The sequence below is a fragment of the Marmota flaviventris genome, chromosome 1, assembly GCF_047511675.1.
Source record: "Marmota flaviventris isolate mMarFla1 chromosome 1, mMarFla1.hap1, whole genome shotgun sequence".
In the NCBI taxonomy this organism is placed as follows: Eukaryota; Metazoa; Chordata; class Mammalia; order Rodentia; family Sciuridae; genus Marmota; species Marmota flaviventris.
The window spans coordinates 118,027,124-118,048,382 of record NC_092498.1 but is presented as its reverse complement, the minus strand read 5'-3'; the positions used below and the strand labels follow the sequence as shown (position 1 = coordinate 118,048,382).

General features: G+C 51.3%; 1 protein-coding gene and 1 long non-coding RNA gene across 4 annotated transcripts; one reads left to right on the top strand and one right to left on the bottom strand.

Moving 5' to 3' along the window:
• Positions 1 to 9,840: 9,840 nt before the first annotated feature.
• Positions 9,841 to 11,543, bottom strand: LOC114106523 (uncharacterized). 2 transcript variants are annotated; one of them, XR_003585207.3, is made up of 3 exons: positions 11,334 to 11,543; positions 10,776 to 10,909; positions 9,841 to 10,581 (listed from the first exon to the last, which is right to left on the bottom strand). It is a non-coding gene; the product is annotated as an uncharacterized lncRNA (long non-coding RNA). The 2 variants fall into 2 exon arrangements; XR_003585208.3 differs by having other exon boundaries at positions 9,841 to 10,572.
• Osm (oncostatin M) lies at positions 10,669 to 14,702 on the top strand. 2 transcript variants are annotated; one of them, XM_027953462.3, is made up of 3 exons: positions 10,669 to 10,792; positions 12,477 to 12,613; positions 13,138 to 14,702. In XM_027953462.3, exons 1-3 carry the CDS (start codon positions 10,759 to 10,761, stop codon positions 13,684 to 13,686), a joined length of 720 nt encoding a protein of 239 aa, XP_027809263.2. In that variant the 5' UTR covers positions 10,669 to 10,758; the 3' UTR covers positions 13,687 to 14,702. The 2 variants fall into 2 exon arrangements, with proteins under 2 accessions (XP_027809263.2, XP_027809264.2); XM_027953463.2 differs by lacking the exon at positions 10,669 to 10,792 and adding an exon at positions 10,927 to 10,938.
• The last annotated feature ends 6,557 nt before the right edge of the window (positions 14,703 to 21,259 follow it).

Below are 21,259 nucleotides of genomic sequence, written 5' to 3'. Positions count from 1 at the left end.
GGAAAAGGCACTTTAGCTGAACCCTGAGGAATGGGGAAGGTTTTGCAAGATCCTTGCAATCCCTGCTGTCTGCGTTGGTGGCCTGGTGTCTGCTGCTGGTGGCAACGGATGCGTGGGCAGGCACGCGAGGCCTGGCCCTGGCTCCTCCCTGACCCTGGGCTAGGCAGGGTGGGTGTGTTGGGCAATGGCTGCGGTTTGAGTCTCACTTTCCCAAGCAGCCCCTGGTGCTGGGGCTCTAGAACCAACATTGCCTCTTGTGGGGGTACCCGGGGTTCCTTCCCAGGAGGTTAATGTAGGCCATGGATGTGGGTACTACGTGGGCATGCACGTGTGGTGCACGGGTATGCATGTGCTGCCTGGGTTTATGCTCTGTGTGTGAGCACAGATGAGTCCATTTGGGAAGGAAAGTGTGAGGATATGTGTGTATATGTGTGTAAAGTAGCCTACACCTGGGTTGAAGGGACAGTGTGTCCTGGCATGGCCGTTATTTGGACCTCTGGGGTGAGCATCTGGATGTCCATGTCTGTTTATGTGGGGATGTCAGCTGTGGGCCTGGCTCCGTCCCTGCCTATGCACCTGTGTGTGTGTGTGTGTGTGTGTGTGTGTGTATGACATGTGAGCATGGAAGTTCTGTGTTACTGTGTGTTTTTGCATGTTGTGAGCAGGTGTGTTGCACATGTTGACATCTTTCATGTTCACGTGTTCACATATGTGCCCAAATGTATCCCACATCTCCTGCCTCTGCCTGATCGGTAGATGGGTTTGCTGCTCCACCTGCCACCTTCCCAGTGCTGGCTCCAGTGGCCAGCTGTCAGAAGGACAACTCTCCTGTGCTCACTAGAACAATGCTGTGCCTCTGACCTACCCCATATCCTCCGCCTTCTGCCCTCCTCCCTTCAGCCTCAGCCTCTCTAGTTTCCCATCTACCTCTCCACACACTCTTCTGCCTCCCGTCCTGCCTGCAGCCCCTGCCTTCCTCCCCAGGTCCCTGCCCTAACCCCGTGAGACCCATCCCTGTCTCTCAGGCCCCATGCTCCTCCCATACTGGGGACCCCACCCTTTCTAGGGCCCCAATTCAGTCAGTTGTCCTCATCTTTGTTGCTGCCCCTGGCTTCCTGCTGGCCTCAGTCTCCCTTTCATTTGGCTGCACAGGCATGTGCATGTCCCTTCCCTCTACCATCACAGCCCCTGCTCAGGAAGTCGCCTTCAAGACCTCCCGGCTTGGCCTGCCGATTTCCCCAACCCTGCTCCTCCAGTGCCTCACCCTACACTTGATCCCCCTCAAAGCTGAGAGGCTTCAGGGCACTGTGGTGCACATCTGTAAACCCAGCAGCTTGAGAGGCTGAGGCAGGAGGATTGCAAGTTCAAAGCCAACGTCAGCAATTTAGTGAGGCCCTGTGCAACTTGGTTGGACCCTGTCTCACAATAAAATATAAAAAGGGCTGGAGATGTGGCTCAGTGGTGAAGCATCCCTGGGTTCAATTCTTGGTACAAAACAAAACAAAACAAAAAAAAAAACTGAGACTCCTCTCCAGGCTACCATCAGGCCCTCCCCTTCACTGGCCTCTGAAATTTAAGTTAGCCTTTTCTAAATCTACAGATGAGAGCCCTTGGGCCAGAGGTAGCCCAGCAAGAAGGGCCTTGGGGTGCCGTGTGTGTGTGTGTGTGTGTCAGAGAGGGAGAGAGAGAGAGAGAGAGAGAATAGAGTTAGGAATGGAACTCAGGGCCTTGCTAGGCAAGTGCTTTACCATTGAGCTACACCGCAGCCCTTTTTATTTTAATTTGAAACAGGGTCTCAACTAAGTTGCCCCACCTGGCCTCAAACTTATAATCTTCCTGCCTCTGCTTCCCAATTCCCTGGAATTATAGGCATGCACCACAGCACCTGGTATTAACTTTTTTGAGGTTCATCCACATTGTAGCATGTCAGTACATCATTCCTTTTCATGGACAAATAAGATTCCATTTGTATGGCTTGACTACATTTTGCTTATTTGTTATGTTTTAATTTTTTTTTAATCCAAGAATTGAACCCAAGGGCACTGAACCACTGAGCCACATACCCAGTCCTTTTTATATTTTATTTTGAGACAGGGTCTCCCTAAATTGTAAATTGCTGAGGCTTCCTTTGAACTTGCAATCCTCCTGCTTTAGCTTCCAAGCCACTAGGATTTCAGGCATGTGCCACCATGCCCAGCTTCATTGTCTTTTGAAGGACATTTTGGTTGTTTCAACCTTTCTGCTTCTAAGCTCTGCCTTCTAGACTGGGGAGGTGCCCAGCATTTGAGTAATGCCATATTGTTCTATCTTCCTTCCAGGATCATTTAATGGACGGGGTGAACTGTCCCCAGCTGATCATACCCCATCACCCATTGAATGGCCACTAGTAGGTCATTGGATACAGCAAGCCTTGATGACCTTGTCTCCCCTCCCCCCATAGGGTTTTTTTCTTTTCATTGTCTCAAGAGTTCTTAGTCAGGTGTGGTGGCTAAGATATGCTAAGATTATAGGCAGCATATGCCTATAATCCCAGTGAATTAGGAGGCTAAAGCAGGAGGATCACAAGTTCAAGGCCAGCCTCAGCAATTAACCAACACCCTAAGCCACTTAGTGAGACCCTGTCTCAAAAAATGAAAAGGTCTAGGGATGTAATGTGGCTCAGCGGTTAAGCACCCTTGGGTTTAATCTCTAGTACCAAAAGTACCCCAAACAAACCAGAGGGTTTCCCCAGTGTCTCCCCAAGAACAAGGGGGAAGAAAGGTGACGCCACAGCACCTGTTCTAAGCCTTTTTCTCTGGTCAGTGATTGGCAGTCCGGTGAGTGAGTCCCACCTGTGTGTCCCAGCCCTTGGGATCTGGCCTTTTCCCACTGCCTTTCTCCAATTGCCTTCTCTGTGGAGCAAAGTTGTGACTTTTCTGCACTTAATGTGCCTGTGCAGCTGGAACCAAAAGGAGGCTCTGAGCCCATCCCACTTCCTCCTGCCTTGCCCTCCCCCACCCTGTGGCCATCCTCAATTTTGTGCAGGAAAAAGGACTCCCAGCTTCAAATGCCAGAAAACCAGCTCGGCCAGCAAAAAAGAGATCTGCTTCCTGTTGACATGCCCTGGGATTGTCCTGCTTTGACAGGAGCCAGGGCTCAGGCTCTGCCTCCTTGTCTGTGCTGGCTCCATTCATTCCCTCTCAGCAGGAAGGTTGGCTTTCCATAGCTCCATAGTGGCTGAAAGGTGACATTTGGGTCAAAACCCCCAGCCATATGACAAGTGTGCTTCCTATGTCCAATGTCAAGCCCAAGGAAGGGTTCTGATTGGTCCTGCTAAGGACGCACAGGGGCAGTGTAGACCTCTGTGATACTGCGAAGGCCAGCTGGGCCCAAGCCCCCTCCTGTGGACCGGGGTATGATGAGTGTCTGATGAATGGGTCTTCCCAGCTCTTGCACGTGCTGGGTATTGGTTCATGTGTGAAGCGGGAGAAATGCTTTGACTTTTTCTTTTTTGGTTTGTTTTCCAGGAAAGTGTTGCAATCTGCAGTGGGTGAAAAGGCACGTTTTGAATTCGTTTTTTTTTTTTTTTTTTTTTTTAAGTTATCATAAAGGAAAAAGTCAGCGTCTTTACCCAGAAATGGGATCACATGCTTTGTGTATGGGGAATGGCAGAAATCAGATTTCCTTGGGAAAGGGAACAGGGAGAGCACATGAAGGATCTCCACCTGGCAGCAAGTGGCCCTGCAATTCTAGAAACCTGGCTGCAGGTGCACCAGATGTGGGACAGGGATATATCTGGGTCCTACAGATTGGGAGCCACAGATCACCTTTCCTGAAGCTTCTTCAGATGGCCACATCTGGATAGCCATGCATTCATCCCTTCACCAAGAATTTCTTGAGCACCTACTGCATTCTGGGGCCCTTTCTGTACTCCCAAAAGGCAATGGAGAGTCACAACCACAGTGCCTACCTCTTAGAATTTACAGTCTCACTGTGAAGAAAATTCATAGTTGTAAATATATACACCATGAGTGCTACACATGGTACTCTGGGAGGGTCACAGGGATAGAGGAAGGTGGGGGAGGTTCCCTAAAGAGGCAAAACTTGAGTTGGACTTAAATGTTTATGTGGCAATTCAGTAGGCAGAGTGTTTAGGAAATGGAAACAGCATGTACAAAGGCCCTGAGGTCCACTGAGGGACCAAGAAGGGTCATAGAAGATGGCAGGAGAGAGAGGTTCAAGCGAGACTGGGGAGGTGGACAGAGCCTGGTGACATGGTAATGACTTTGGCAACAGGAAACCAGGGAAGTGTTTGCAGCAAGGGGATGCAAAAAGTCTGTATTGTATAAGTCCCTCCCTGAGGACCACAAGGGTAGGAAAGCCCAGTGTGTATGAATGACCCATTCCCTCTGTCCAGCACCGTGAGCACTGGCTCCCCTTCTACCTCCTAAGATGGTCATGAGGATTCAACAACGTATCCCAACATGTCCAGAAATACACATGCCTTGGTGTCTGGGGCATCCAAACATTGTAGGCAAGAATGATGTTTCAGAATAAGTGTTTTATGTTATCCTGGTGAGAAAGGTCAGGGCATAGTTGGACTCCGTCATCCTCTTTAACATTTAGGGTCATTTTTATTTAACATGACAGTTAAGACTTAGTGCTGGTAAGGGACTCTGTGGGCTTGTGGGCCCTCTCTGGTCATTTTTCCTGTCCCTTCACCTCCCAAGACCTGAGAGGGCAGCAGGGGCATCTCAGACTTGCCCTGAGAATTGATGGCAGGGCAGCGCCTCGTCTCCTGCCACACAGTGAATGTGCTTATGGTCATCCCACTTCCTCTCAGCCAGGGGGTTCCCTGTGGTGGGGCCTGGTCTGAGGAGTCATGAACATGACCAGTAAGAGGTCTTTTCTCCCCCGCCTCCTTTCTCCCTTTGTCTGTCTGGGTCTCTGTCTCTGTTGTACTTCCCTGAAGAGGTGTTCCTGCCCCAGGAAGTGGGCGGGTCAGTTATCCAACTTTGGGGAGCCACTGGGCACAGGGGGCACATGATTTCCTGTACCTGTGGACTGTCTAGGTCCCAGAAGAACTTGGTGGCAGGTTGTGAGCTAAGGGATGCCCCAGGCTCAGGGTGACCTTGCTGACCTCCCAGTTGGTCCTTGTTCACTCTGGGGTTTATGTAACACTGCCTTTCCTAATCACCCTCAAAGTCACCCTGTGACATAAGCAAATGTACGCTTTTGTCTGCCCCAAAGTGTTCCAGACACCTGCTATGGGTCAGGGTCATCTTACTGAATGACACTGGACACTGACTACCCTAGTAGCCTTTGCTAGGAGGTTTTAAAATTTTCAGACGCAATTCATATATCATCAAATTTATGTAATTCAGTGTTTTTTAGTAGATTTAAGGTTGTGTAATCATCACCACTATCTAATTCTAGAATATTTTTTTTTTACCACTTTCTCCAAAAAACCACATGTCCTGTAGCTGTCATTTCCCATCCCTGGAGTCCCCACTCCCTAATCTACTTTTTGTCTCTGGATTTGCCTGTTCAGGACATTGTGTATAAATGGCACCTTACAATATGTGGCCTTTTCTGTCTGACTTCTTTCATTTAGTAATGTATTTTCAAGGTTTATCTGTGTTACAGTAAGGTTAGTGTTTCATTTCAGTTTGTGAACATCCCATTATATCATTGAGCAGGCTACATTGTGTTTATCCATTTTCTATTGACAGGTATTTGGGTTGTTTGTGCTATTTGGTGATTGAAAATAATTGCTTCTGCCAATTATTTTGTGTGTGGATATATGTTTTCTGTTTTCATTATTTATTTTAGATGTATGTTTTCAGTTTTCTTGGGTACAGATCTAAGTGGAATTGTTCCATCATATGATCTCTCTGTATTTAACCATTTGAGGAAATGCCAAACTTACATTCTCACCAGTAGTGTACAAGGCTTCCAATTTCTCCCTATTCTTGCCAACACTTGTTATTGTCTGTCTTTGATTACGACCACCCTAGTGGGAGTGATATGATCTCTCAATATGGTTTGGATTTGTATTTTCCTGATGGCTAATGATTGAGCATCTTTCTTGTGCTTCTTGGCCATTTGAATATTATTTTTTGTTTGTTTGTTTATTTTTGGTACTGGGATTTGAACCTGAAGTACTTAACCTCTGAGCCACATCCCTAGCCCTTTTTTATTTTTTATTTTGAGACAGGGTCTCTTTTTCTTTTGAGACAAGGCTCTATGTTGCTTAGGGCCTTGGTAAATTGATGAGGTTGGCCTCAAATTTGTAATCTTCCTGTCGCAGCTTCCCAACTTGCTGGGATTACAGGCATGTGCCACCATGCCCAGTCTGAGTATCCTTGTTTTGAGAAATGTTTATTCAACTCTCCCCCCCCCTTTTTTTTTTGCAGCACCCAGGGGTGCTGTGCCACTGAGCCACATCCTCAGTTTATTTTATTTTGAGATAGATGTCAGTTAAGTTGCCCAGACTGGCCTCGAACTTGTGATCCTTTTGCCTCAGCCTCCCTGTAGCAGGAACTACAGGTGTGCATTACTGGGCCCAGCTTTCTTTGCTTACTATTATATTATTACTATTATTATTATTATTATTGGGATATTATTGGGATTGAAGCCAGGAGTATTCTACCACTGAGTTACCTCCTCAGTCCTTTTTTTTTTTTTTTTTTTTTGAAATAGGGCTTCACTAAGTTGCTGAGGCTAGCCTTGAACTTGCCTTCCTCCTACCTCAGCCTGATGAGTCTCTGGGATTTCAGGCATGTGCCATTGCACCTGGCTCCTTTGCTCATTTTTAAATTGGATTGTTTTATGTCACTATGTTTATTAAGGGGAAACTGAAGCTGAAAAAGAGAACATGACTGGACCAGGAACACTGGGCTCTGGAGCAGATTGAGGCTGGAACTTGAGTTGTTCTCCACCTCTGATTTGGCAGGTGGGGGGGCCACCTTCTTTCTACCCAGTGGAGCACCCCACCTCCCATCCCCAGTTTTGATCTGCTTCCCCCAGGCCTTGGCAGGTCCGATTCTTGCATTTGAAGGGGCAGGGCCCCCACAGCCTGAGGGTGAGCCGGAAAGGCTGGGAAACAGCCATTCTGAGGAACCAAGCCTGTCCTCTCTTCCTCTCCAAATCACGCGGACCTGCCTGACGTGGCCCAGGAAGAGGGGACAGCCCTGGGCCCTGTGGTTGGGGATCCTATTTATACTGGCTGGGCCATGTTGCAAGCTTTTCCTGCTGGCGAGAGGGACGTCACTGGGCACTGACCTCACCAGAAACGCTGACGCACCTTCCCTCATGCTTCACTTGAATGGTCCTGAGGCCAGGCTTCCCTACCTCCTGGCCATTCCCTGTCCTCCTATATCACCTAGCGCTGGACCCTCAGCCAGTGTCCCCACTCCCTGAAGCCTTCCCACAGTGCCTCCTCTTGCAAGATGTTACGGGCTGAATCATTGCTTGCCTGAATTCATGTGTCTAAAATCCTCATTCACATGATCTCAGAATGTGACTATATTTAGACATAGAGCCTTTGAAGGGGTAATTGAGGTAAAATGAGGCCATTGGTGGGCTCTACACTGATATGACTGGTGTTCTTATAAAAGAGGAGATTAGGACACCAATAACACAGACCAATAGGTGACCAGGTAAGAAGACAAGAAGACAGAGCCAGGTACGGTGGCACACACGTATAATCCCAGCAATTTGGGAGGCCGAGGCAGGAGGATTGTAAGTTCGAGGTCAGCCTCAGCAATTTAGACCCTGTCTCAAAAAAGTAAAAAGGGCTGGGGATGTGGACAAGTGTTAAATCACCTCTGAGTTCAATCCCAGTACAGAAAAGAGAGAGAGAGAGAGAGAGAGAGAGAGAGAGAGAGAGAGAGAGAGAGAGAGAAAGAGAAGATGACCATCTATAAGCCAAGGAGAGAGACCCAAGAAGGAACAACCTACTGACACGTTGAGTTCAGATTTCTAGCCTCCAGAGCTGAGCTGTGAGCTAATAAATTTCTGTTGTCTAAGCCACCTTGCCTGTAACAGAGTTGGCTCTCTGTATAGGGAGGTTCCACATCATTAGATTCAACCACCTGCAGATGGCAATGTGGTTAGGCCTCTGATGGTTTTGTCTGTGCTGAACATGTATATTTTTCTTCCTGTCATTATTCCCTGAATAATATAGTCTAAGAACTGTTTACTAAGCATTTGCTTTGTGGTATTAAAAGTCATCTAGAGATGACTTAAAGTATAGGGGAGCCACACATGGTGGCTGCACACTTCCAGTTCCAGTGAGTCGGGAGGCTGAGGCAGAAGGATTGCAAGTTCGGGGCCAGCCTTAGCAACTTATTGAGGCTCTCAGCAATGTAGCAAGATCCTATATCGAGATTGAAAAAAATAAAATAGAAAGGACTGAGGATATAGCTGGACTGGCAGAGTGCCCCTGGGTTCAATCCCCAGTGCCCCCAACACACACACCCACAAAAATACATGGAAAGATGTGTCTTAAATTCTCTGCAGATACTATACCATATAAGGGACTTGAACAAACTCAGATGTGACAGAACCAGTCCCTGTGGAAGCCCTGGGATGTCTGTATTTCTATTATGGTAGCCCCAGCAAACTAATATATAAGCTGTCCTTGCCTTTGGTGACCTTGGTCCCTGTGGCCTGTGGCCTGGGCACAACACTTTGTCTAGCCCCATGCTAAGAATGTTGTCCTTTGAATTAGGCCTGGTTTGAATGCCCTCTTAACTGTTTGCAGGGTGGCCTTGGGCATCCTCAGAAGTCTTGGAACTGGTGAGGGAACATGACCTCCTTGAACTGTGGGCAGAATAGAATAAAGCAGAGGTGTGACTCCCCAGGTGTGGCGGGCGATCAGCAGTTGCTGAGAGGGGCATGAAGCTCTGTGGCCCCATCTGGCTCTCCTGCCCTGATTAGGCCCCTGGACTTCTGGGAGCTTCTGTCTCCTCATCAAAGCGAGCTAGGGAATCTTCCTCTAGAGACTGCGGCAAGATGAGATCAGGGATGTGAAATGGAGAAGGATCCTGACTTGGCCAGGGCCCCAGGCATTGTGGGGGTGGATGAGAAGGGGAATTTAGTGGAAGCGGAATTCTCAGGATGAGAATCCAGAACTGGCCCCTGGGGGTGGTGACGGTGGGGTATTGGGCCTTGTGCAGGGAGCGGATGGGGGTGTAGAGCAGCCTCTTGGGCATGGAGACTGCCTGATTTTGCCTACTGTTGAATCCTCGGCGCCTGGGGATGGCTGGCACAGAGCAGGGCCAAGTCTGTTGAATACAGGGGTGGCAGGGGCCTGTCTACAGAGGTGGAGAACAGGCGGAGCGGCCTCCATCTGGCGTCACTGGCTTTCCGTGAAGGGCTCTTCAGGAGTGATGCACCCGCTGCCTGCAGCCGAGACCTCTCTGCCAGGCCCCAGGGGCCCACCCTGGCTCTTCAGCCTTATGAGATCTGCCTCTCAACTGACCCCTTTCCAGGCCTGTTACTTGTGTGGGGCTGCCAGGCATGACCTGCAGGCCCCTGGCTAATCCCTGAACCACCTTGTCCACCCTTTCCCTGGACCTCAGTTTGCCCCACAGTAAAGTAGCAGGTCGACTAGAGGGGCATTGTCTCTAGGGCGCCTTTCTTGTCATGTTCAGATGCCTTCAAGAAGAAGAGGACCAACCCATGATCGCTATCTTTCAGAGAAAGTGAAACCTGGTCTCCAACTGTCACCACGGCAGCTCCACTACCCCTCCCTGGCTTCCCCTCTGAGCTCACAGCTTCCCCATCTCCTCCACTCCCCCATCCTGCCCGCCCCCCCCCCAATAGCTAGTACTTGGAATTAGAGTTTCATCTTTTCTTTTTCCTTCAAAAGGTTTTGCCTTTTATGTCCATGATGGCAGCAGCCCTGTGAGGTGGGCTGGGAAATTTGCTTTTGACTTCCTCAGGTTGGGTTTCTGGGACCCAGACAGGTTAAGTGACTTATGTCAGGCCACATAGCAGCTCAGAAAGCTTGAAACCTGATGTTCTTTTTCTCTTGCTCCAAGTGTCCAGTTTCCCCTAAAGGACCCTGTCTGCAGAGCAGGATCTGCCTGTGGGTGGGAGATCTAGGATGTGAGGCTGGTAGCAGGTGCCTGCTGAGGGATTGAAGACAGGGAGTGCTGGGCTGGGGGATGCTAGTCCTGGGGCTGGAACCACAATCTCGGGGCTGCCAGCCTGGGTCTGGCTCTGTGCCCAGAGCCCAGTGGTTTCCGCTCACAGATGTCCCAACAGCCCCAGCGAGAGGGCGGGAAGGGCACTCAACAGGGAAGATGTCTTGCTCCCCTCAGCCCCAGACCTCAGTGTCCTGCAGAGCTGGTGCCTCCTGGGAAGAGGGACCAGGGCCTCTGCAGGTCTGGCTTGCAGCTTCTCCCTCTTACCCTGGGCCCAGGCTCCTGAAGATGGCAGGGACCCTCTTGCTTCCCACTCTCCCCAAGAAGGCCGAGGCTGTAGTTTGCATCATCCTTGGGCGTGGGGCTGACCTCGAAGAACGAATTCGAAGAAAACAGGAGGAGGAGCGGGCATGCCACAGCACCCATCGCCCATTGGCCGCTGTGGAAACTTTGGTTTTTGGGGTCATGTTCCCAGAAGGCCTGCCCTCCCCCCACCCCCTCCCCACCCACCTCACGAGGTGTTGGCCAATCGCCCCGGCGGGCATAAAGTGGCTGGCAGCCCGCAGGGCTCCCAGCAGGGAGGTGTTACCCCCGGTAGGCGCGGGCCACAGCACGGGCACCCAGCATGCGGGCACAACTCACAAGGAGGACGCTGCTCAGTAAGTACTTCCTTCCTCTGTACCAGCACCTGCTTGCTGTGCCCAGGGTGCTGGCGGGTAGCGGGGCACCCTCTGCCCTCTGAGAGCTGGGGTGGGCAGTCACCAGGCAGAAGGATGCTGAGGAGAGGAAAGAGCCATGAGGTCAGGTAAAGGAAGGGATCCACTGAGAACCCAGGATACCCACAGGTGGAGGGGGTACCCCTGGAGGGTTTCTAGGGGAAGGTGAAATAGACAACTCTGGGAACAAGGCCTGAGGGAAGAGGATGGATTGGGAAGAGACCAGGGAACCAGAAGGAAAGAGGAAGATGTTCCGGGAAGGGAAGGAAGTTACTAGCCAGGCAGAGAAGTGGGGCAATATGTGTTCCGATGGGGCCTCCTTCTTGCCCTGCTTTGATTCTCCAGGTCTGGGATGAATTCTCAGGTCAGCCAGTCCCGGGGGCCTCGGAGCCCAGACAATCACACAGCACACAAGCCACACCCACAGGACAGCAGGCACAGGGAGTCCTGTGACATCACCAGAGCCTTATCCAGGAAGCCTCACCTGCAAGCAGGGCTCCAGTGAAGAGGGCAGGTGCTCCTTGAGCCTCACATGGCCCCTGCCACACACCCTGCAGACACCTAGTCTCATGTGCGTACCGTCATCCGCACACCACGGACCTTCTGTCTGGCTGTGGATACCTGGGGAGCTGGCGAGGGCACTCTGTGGATGGCACACTCAGGGGCCCAGCCTCTCAGGCCTCCCCAGCAGCCAGTCCTCCCCAAGGGACTGAACAGTTTGTAGGAAGGGAAGGATGGTGTCACTGTCTTCCGGGCCATTGCGCCATAGGCCCCTTCCGACCACGTGGCTGCTGGTGCTGTGGGGGTGGGGGCAGAGAGCCATAACTGCACCAGCCCCTTGCAGCCTTCTGACAGGCTTGCAGCATCCCTGGTGGGCCAGGCTGAAGTGGCCATTTATAGAGAGAGGAGGAAGATATGGGAGGTTGGGGAAAGCTCTGGCCTTGTGTGTCCTGGACAAGCCCATCTCTTGTGACTTGGTTTACCTGTCAGTAAAATGGGCACATGCACTGAATGAGCTCCCATCTCCTTTCCTGGTTGACCATTCAGATGGAGAGGTCACTTCTTCTAGTTCTGATTACAGGGCACCTGGCTGCTCCAGGGCTGCCACCCCAAAAACTTCTCAATAGAGGACTAAAGCCTGCTGCAGGGAGTCCAGGGTAGCTGACAAGTCTGGGTCCTGGAGAGGGGCCAGTCCTTAGCCCCAAGATCTTGCAGAGAGCTAGTTCCAACTTGGTCATCTGCTCTTAGTTCCTGAGGTTAGGATATTTTTTTTAATTTTTAAATTTTATTTATTCTAATTTGTTATATATGACAGCATAATTCAGTTCAATTCATATTACACAAATGAAGTTAGGATCTTGATGTAGGCAGGACTGAGCTCCAGCAAGGATGGGTGCTGCAACTTCTGCTCAAACACCTACTTGGTAAATGGCAGCCGCTATCCTGGCCTTTCCCACCCTGTTTCGGATCTAGTGACTCACTGGGAAGGTGGTGGTGGCCCCACAGTGCCACCTGTCTGCACTGGGATGGGAGAATACACCCTCTGGGGCTCTCTTGAGTCCCTCTCTGAGGCTTTCACCTGTGGCTTCCTCTCAAGTCAGGTGACCCGCATCCTTCTTCATCTCAGGTCTGGTCCTTGGACTTCTGCTCCTGAGCACTGCAGCAGCCATGCGTGGCTGCTCGGGTCCTTACCAGCAGCTCCTCAGCCAGCTCCAGAGGCAAGCGAACCTCACAGAGGACACCAGCTCACTTCTGGAACCCTATGTGAGCACCTCACCCCTTGTGGCTTCTGAGCCTCAGAGAATTGTGGGGTTTAGTCAGGGAGTGAGCATAACCCCGACTCAATACGGGGGTGGGTGGGGAAACTGAGTCCTAGTGTTATTCCAGCCCTAACCCTGAGAAGCTGAAGTGCCCTAGCTCCCAACTCCTTGTTCCACTGCCTGTTCAGAGTGTTCACTGCACACCTGGCAGGTGCCTGGTTCCAGGCACCTAGATGTAGCAGTGAGCAAAACAGATCCTGCCCTTCTGAAGCCCCCCTTTCCCACTGACATGCCCTCATCCAATCACCCCCACCAACCCCAAACAGCCCTCTGACCCTGTCCTGGGTGATCTCAGAATCTATTGTCCTCCACGGGCCTCAGTTTTTGCATCTGTCCAATGGGAAAATCAGATAGAGGAGAATCAGTTTTAGCATTTAAAAGCCAGTCAGGGTGGACTCTTCTATGTGTGTGGTTGGGCTGGGGACGGGGACTCCAGCATGCACTCTCTGACTCTCCTGTTCCCCCCAGATCCAACACCAAAACCTGGACACACCTATCCTGAGAGGATCCTGCACAGAGCATCCTGGGGCCTTTCCCAGCAAGGATGCACTTCGGGGACTGAGCAAGCGAAGCTTCCTGTGGACTGTCAATGCCACCCTGGGCCGAGTCCTGAAAGGACTAGTTACTTTACAAAAGCAACTCTTAAAACCCCAGGACTTAGAAGAACTGGAGACGGCCAAGAGGAACATACAAGGCATCAGGAACAACATCCACTGTATGTCCTGGTTGCTTAATGGCTCCTCTGATACTGTTGAGCCCGTGCCGACAGGCCCAGGGCCTTGGCTGCAGCTCACTTCTGCCCTGGATGTCTTTCAAGCCAAGCTGGAGGGCTGCAGGTTCCTGCGTGGCTACCATCGCTTCATGGGCTCAGTGGGGTGGGTATTCAGGGAGTGGGGGGAGAGCCCGAGCAGGAGCCGGAGACACAGCCCACGCCGGGCTCTGCACAAGGGGGTCCTCAAGACTAAGATCTTCAGGAGGGGCAAGAGGCCTGTGCCCCGGGGGCATCTGCCCTGGTAGCGTAAGGGGCGCACCTTGCAGATGAAGAACACAGGGGTTCCCTTTGGAAGTGAGGTGTCATGGCATGACACCAAACTTGCTCTGCTCCATCCCCCACGACACAGAAGTGCACTTTAAGGAGAGGAGCTGGCTGGGCTCCTCCTGCCTCCTCTGGGTTGAGGAGATAGAGTCAGGCTGTTGCACCCCCAGCCCCAAGTTTCCCAGTCCTGGTGGGGTGGCCAGGTCAGGCCACGTGGGACCGACTTTCCATTGATTCAGGGGTCTGATGACACAAGCTGACTCATGGCTGGGCTGACTACCCCCCTCCCCCCAGATCCCCAGAGGCCAGCCAGCCCTTCCCTCTCATGACTTGCAGGGCTGTTGACCCCAGACTTCCTCCTTTTCATGGTGGCAGGATTCTGAGAGGGAGGTCAGGGCTTGAACTGACCTCTGATGCCTCATCAATGCTCAGGCCAGACACCTGGACATCTGGGTGACCTCACTTTAGGCAGCTGTTACTGGGGTGGGGTGTCCTGGAGGTCTAGGGAAAGGGTGCTGAGGTCCCAGCCCAGCCACTAACTCACTGTGTGACCTTGGGTGGGTCATTTTACCTCTTAGGACCTTAGTTTTTTCTTTGGGGAGCCAGGGGACTATATAAAACCCCCTCTGCCTGTCAGTTGCTGGGATTTCGTGACACAGGGTGGACATCAAATTCTTTGTAAATTGGGACATGTGGTGCAAATGGCCATGGGGTGAGGGCATGCTGAGTTCTCTCCCAGTGCCTGGAAGCACCCAGTCTTGGGTCCTGGCTGCTGGCTGCTCCCCCTGGTGGTGGGTCACGGAATTTTCTCATATTGAAACCATTACCCTCCTGGAGGGGGTCCCAGAAACTGCTGGGCAGATTCCTTGGAGCAACATGTCTAATTTATTGATTTTTATCAGTTTTTAATCAGTTTCATATTTATAAAGTGTATTTATGATGTGTATTTAATGTTAATATTGTGCTAACATATATTTAAAACTTGCTGGTTTCTAAAGCTCCTGTCTCTGTGTCTCTCCATGCCCCGAGAAGGTCTATGCTTGTCCAAGAAGGGAAGTCACATGCCCCAGCCACCCAGGGGCTCTGACCAGGGAAAAACTTCATGTTTTTTCTTCTTGTTATTTTTAATAGCTAAATGAGTCTCCTTTGAGATTCCGGGGATGAGGGGTGCCAGGGAGGGGAGCAAGAGAGGGGGGAGGGAGTTTGGAGTGTGTAAACTGCTGTAAGCTACTGTGGGTGTGGGACTGGGGTATGGGTGGTAATGTGTGTTGTGTGCATATTTTTCTTGCCTCAAATTTTTTTTTTTTGTACTGGGGTTTGCATCCAGGGTGCTTAACCACCGAGCCACATCCCCAGCCTGTTTTTTATATTTTATCATGAGACAGGATCTCATTAAGTTGCTTAGAACCTCACTAAGTTGCTGATGCTGGCTTTGAACTCGTGATTCTCCTGCCTTAGCCTCCTGAGCCACAATTATAAGCATTTGCCAACGTGCCTCATCTTAAAGCCTGGATGTTGATGTCCAGGATACTTGTGTGTATATATGGATCCGTGGGTGTATTTCTGTATGCGTCCAAGCATGTGCAAGCATAGATGTGTACCCATGTGTCCTTACATATGCGTATACTCATGGATTCCCCTGAAGGGACATAGATACATCTGGTCCCTGGAACACAGTAGGTGCCCTAAGCATTTGTGAAGTTAATCAGTGTGTAAGTTCACTGCCCTGCTACTACCACCCTGCCCAGCAAATGCTGCAGATACTCACAAAGGAATGGCAGCGTGGACAGAGCAATAAACTGGGAGGGGGTGAGGGGGTGGAACCATAGCATGAGTCAGACAGACCTGACTGAGTTCAAAGTCTCTTCTTAGCCTCCTCCTGTCTGTCTGGGTGACCCTGGACAAATTAATGGGTCTCAGAATCCCTATTTCCTCATCTGTGAAATGGGCGAGATCATAACAGATCTTGTTTCAGACAATTTGTGACTTGGAGTGTGTTTAAAATTGCTTCCCGAAGGGCCCCAAGGAACTAGATTTCTATCTGATCCCTGGGAAATGACTCCCTCCTGATGCTCAGGGTCCCTCTTCTGGAGAGGTACCTGTAGGCCAAGAACATGCCGAGGCAGTAGCTACAAGAGAAGGGTCAACAGAAAAAGATGAACTTGCATGCCTTAGGCATGTAATAATGTTTTTGTGTTCTTGTGTGTGTGTGTTTTAAAAAACTGGGGGTTCAAACCCCAGCATTGCTAAAAAAAAAAAAAAAAAGATGAACTTGACCTGCATCAGTCCCAACCACCCACACTTCCTAGAATAAGGGGCCAAGAGGGGAACAGAACTTGCCATCAGTGGTGGGAGAGAACCTGGCCGGGACTTTGCAATCTATATGATCTACTTTGCAATCGAGAAGACTGACACCCAGAGAGTCAGAGAGTATGAGTGGCCTGCTCCTGTTCTCAGTGCAAATTAACTGGGAGTAGACACAGTTTGAATTCAGGCCCTCTGGACTCCAGGGCGGGAGTATATTCCTGGTATCCCTTCACTCGCCGCCTCTGCAACTTGGCTTTCAATTGCATGAATCCCTGAAGACACTGAGTTCCGGGGCAAGGGGCAGACAGAGAAGAGACAAACAAAAGAACCAACAGGAGCATCGGATATTTGCATATGAGCTCAGCAAAAATAGAGTGAGGTGATGTAATATAGAGAATCGGGCGATGTGGGTGGTCAGAGCGGTGTCTGGAGAGATGACGTCCATGCTGTGGTCTGAATGACGTGCAGAAGGGGTGATGGGAACAGCTGGGGCAAAGGCTTTCAGCATTCAAGGATCAAAGTAGAATAAGTGAGGGCATATGATTTATCAAAAGACGCAGAGTAGGGCAGCATCTTGCCCAATGTCACAAAGTATTAGTGCAGGACTAGAGCTGGAATTCCTGTCTTTTGATTCCCTCTGAGTCACCCAACCCAATATATTCCAGGAGATTTACCAAGTGCCTATAAGAGCCCACTGCTGCCTCACACTGAGCTCGCTGTCCCCCACAGGACTCTTGCTACATCGGCTACCTTTTGGCTCCTGAATTGCCTGGGCCTTCCCTCCTACCATAAGGGCTCCATCTATGCTGTTCCCTCTCTAGAGAATGCTGTTCCATTTCTTTTTTGTCATGTTAACTCCCTTCTTCGTCAGCTGTCAGCTCACAGTTGCATTCTCAGCAATTCCTCCTCACCTGTCTGTGATCTGGATTTAATAACTTGCTTACCTGTTCTCTCAAAACTGTCCCATCTGGGGATGCTCCCTCTATGGTGTTTGCATTCTTGACCCCCTCCCCTGGTGCTGCTCAGGGCAGAGCCACCATCTGTTTTGCTCCTTGGGGCCCTTCGGGAAGCAATTTTAAACACACACCAAGTCACAAGGCACCCAGTATGGTGCCTGCACACAGTAGGAGCTCAATGAGGAACAGCACAGGTGGGCCCCAGCCTCCCAGGCCAAAGAAGAAGAGGCAACTGGGTCAATGGGGGAGTTGGGAGTGAACACACCAGGAAGCCATCCTGATGCTCTGCTGCCAACAGCAGGCAGCTGGCTGTCACTCACATCTACCCTGCCTCAGCATCAGGGAAGGGGGCTTTCCTTGCTTGGGCTGCTGGGAAGCTGTGGGTGGGAGGTGACAGGCACTGAAAGCCAGGCACACTCAGCTTCCTGAAGCGGAAGGGGAGCTGGTGCTGTGGCTGGCACTGAGGTTGCCCACGGAGAATGCAGAGGTTGATCTGCGGAAGAGGAGCTAGGAAGTCTGGTGTGCCTATGCCTGCCTCTCACCTCCACCCTCTAAGGAGGGGCATTTGAACCAGCTTTGAATTGAAGTGGCATTCACCCCCCAGGAAGCAGATGAGGGTAGTCCAGACTCTGGGGAAGGGTCTCAGGTACTCCATCTAAGGGGATTGTCACCTCCATATTGCATCCTGTGAGTTACAATTGAAGGTAACCCTAAACCACCATCTCCAGGTTGATCACCTCCCAAGGTGTGATCTATCTCCTCCCAGTTCTGGGGAGACCTGCAGGTCTCAAAACCAAACTTGCCATCCTCCATCAAGCCACGCTCCTGCTTTCTGACCCCCACAACAGGGTCCCAAATCCCCACCCATTCCTTTGCTGTCCTGAGGTCTCTCCTCTCCCCATCAATCACTCAATTCTCTCTCCTCACCAGCAAGGGTCTGGCTCCCTGGATTCAGCTTAAAACTCACTCTCATAAAGGGCCCCCCCCTGCTCACAGACCTTCCAGGACAGACTCCTTTCCTCCTGCCCTGCTGCTGGGCCCTTCAATTCCAAATTTCTCATCATGGCATAGAAGGCCCCTGGCTCTCAGGCCTGATCAACTTTGCCAGCTTATTCCTGCATTGGCCCCATGCTCAGCCGGCCCCTAGCATGTCCCAGCAGCCTGGCCTTCCTAGTGTTTCCTGCTCCCCACCTCTCACATCCCCCACCCTGCAGCTCAAATGCCCCCAACCTCCTCAGGTTTGTGGGGTTTCCTTGGTGCTGTGGCAGTTAACAGGAGGCCACTTGTGGATTGTGCATCAGCTTCAGGAAGAATAAACCCTTATCAGGTCACCCTCTCCCCCAACCTCTCCCTCCCCCACATCCCTCACATCCCCCAAACTGATTGTTTGAGGGGGTCCCCATCATCATCACCTGTGAAAGGCTCGGGAACAGGGATTTGAAAACAATACCTTTTTGGCCACAATGTGAACTGAGGTTTCCACAGGGCAATTTTTCCCCTAGAGGGTTGACACAAATAAATGTGCTGTCTCTCCACTGATCTGTGTGAAGGGACAAAGTCATGACCATGGTAAGCAGGCAACAAATTCAGTTCGATGAAGAGCCCCCAATGTGGTCCTACACCTGAACCCAATTAAAACTGAATTTTCATTTTTAAGCATATTTGGCGACAGTCACAGACTCCTGGTCAATGCTATAAACTACATACTAGGATTAAAAATCCCACAGGACAGAAGGCATAGAAAACGGGGAACCTTCAGGAAAAAGCAGAGAAGGGGGTCCTGGCACATATTGTTTATCTACAAAACAAACTCACAGCTTGGAAATGGCAGAGCCAGAATGCAAACTTGGGTCTTTCTTGGGTCTTCATGGTCTTCTGCCCTTTGCTATCCCAGTTCTTCTCTTTTTTTTTTTCTTTTTCTTTTTTCTCCGTGCTGGTGATCAAATCCAGGCTCGGAGCATGCTAGGAAAGTGCTCTATCACTGAGCTATACCCCCAGCTCTGCCCCAGTTTTAATGTGATATATTTACTCCTTAGCAAGAGATGATAAAGTACTTTGGACTTAGGCAAAATGAGCCCTCCCACCTCCTGCTTCAGCCCTTACAAGTAGCCTGCTCGGAATGCGCCCCAGTTTCCCTCTTTGCACAATGGGACTACCTTGGCTCACCTCCCAGCTAGACAAAGATTTTCTGGGAGATAACGCAGACCAGATACTGATGTTAGCATGGCCCCTGAATAGGTATGTAATATTCTCTTTCTCTCATTTTCCTTTTCCTTCCTGATTGATATCTTTCTTTCTTTTTTTGGTGGGGGCAGGTACTGGGGATTGAACTCAAGGGTACTCGACCACTGAGCCACACCCCCCGGCCCCTATTTTGTAATTTTTATTTAGAGATAGGATCTCACTGAGTTGCTTAGCACCTCTCTTTTCTGAGGCTGGTTTTGAAATCCCAATCCTCCTGCCTCAGCCTCCCAAAACACTGGGATTACAGGCATGTGCCACCATGCCCAGCTTGGTTTCTTTACACTCTGTTTTTTTGTCCCCATCCCACATCCCATCCTCCACACCAGGCCTGGGACCCAGGGAGTCTACAGAACCCTTTTTCTAGCATCAAGGCAAGGGTCACAGTCCACAGTTAGAGTGGGAGGCCCCAGCAAGGCCAGCTACCTGCTTCCTGGGGTTGTCCCTGAGGGCTGGGCTTGTTCGGGGAGGGGCGAAGGTCTCTAAAGGAGAGGGGTTGGGCAGGTAAGGCTTTCTCTGGAGCCTGGGACAGAGGGCGGATCACACGGGTCAGGTGGCTCCTGGGGTTCTGAGGTGGGTGCCAGGACAGGGAGTGGTGGCTTGGGGGCACCATGTCTAGGGGTATGGCTGCAGTCCTGTGACTCTTCTGGGGACAGGGACGAGAGGAGGACGGCCCTGGTGCACACGGCCTGTGGCATGTCTGAGTCAAAACACCTAAGGCCGACCCCAGCCGGTCATGCGGAGGCTTGCCCAGTCATCGCCTTATGCTGGCCTGGGTCACCCAGGCAGGCTGGGCGCGGCCCAGTCAGCTGTGACTCAGGCCACAGTAGCCTAGCCACGAAGCCCAGGAAGGGGCAACGGATAGAGGGACGCCCCCTCCCCATATTCCAGTCTTGTTGCTCCCTTGGGCCATCCAGAAGACCTTACCCCTGCCTGTCAGGCTTGGCCTGGGCAGGGGCCTGGGGCTCTCAGCACCTGTTATTCCAGTCCTCAGCTTGGGGGTGGGGTGGAAGTGGGGGGAGCTTTGGGGCCACCCAGCTCTGGACGGGAAGTCAGGTGGGGGGCGGGGTGAGAAGAGGATGCCAGAGAAGGTTCAGCAGGAGAGGGAAGCAGAGGGGGCCTGGCCCTGAAGATGATGGTGTCCCACTGAAGACCTGGGGAACATCTTTCCAGACTCCGGAGGGTCACGAGCTGGCACAGAGACCACGGTAGGCTCCCCCAACTGGGCAGGACTGTGGGGTAGATGTCAGCTCCCAAATTTGTCCTTAGCATGGAAAAATATCAGTTGCTCCCTAGTACCTCAGAGGGTATATGGTGGCCTGTGCAACTCTCGTTGCCTCAGTTTACCCACCCCATAAAGGCTTGGTAAGACATGCCCTGAACCTCTCTTGGAAGATGTTGAGGCAAAGCAGGAGAAAATAATTGTGACGGTTTCATGGGAACACGTGAGGGGTTAAAGATCACCCACGGATTCAAGGGTGGAGACAGCGCTGGCCAGGGAGGCTGAAGGGACGTCTAGATTTGAAGTTTGGCTTTGCACCATCTTGGAGGGGGTCACTTCTCTGGGAGTCTTGGTTCCTGCATTCACAAAGGACCTTCAAGTGCACTCTTTCCCAGAGTAGCAGAGGCTTCACTTTCCCTCAGATGGCATCTGAGGGTCTCAGTCCCATTGGAGGTGCTGCAGTGGATCACAGCCCCAGGCTATGCCATCAGTTAAAGTCATGCTTTTGACCTTGGGCCAGTGCAGGACTTGACAGCTCTGTACCAGCTCCTGGGGTCAGGGCAGGGAGAAAGCACCAGCTCCTGGGGTCGGGGCAGGGAGAAAGGACAGCCCTAAGCAAAATCTTTGCACAGAGCTCTATAGAGGCAGCTTGGCATCCATAACTAGAGAAGGAACTAGGCCCAATTCTTGCTGTTAGCAGTTCCCAAGGCCTGGGGAGGGGCTTCCAGGATGGTGGGAAACCATCCTGTGGGTTTATCCTGGGGCTGGATGATGGGGTCTCCTGGCATGCTCGAGTAAGGCAGGGCCTTGGCTGGTCAACAAGGAGCC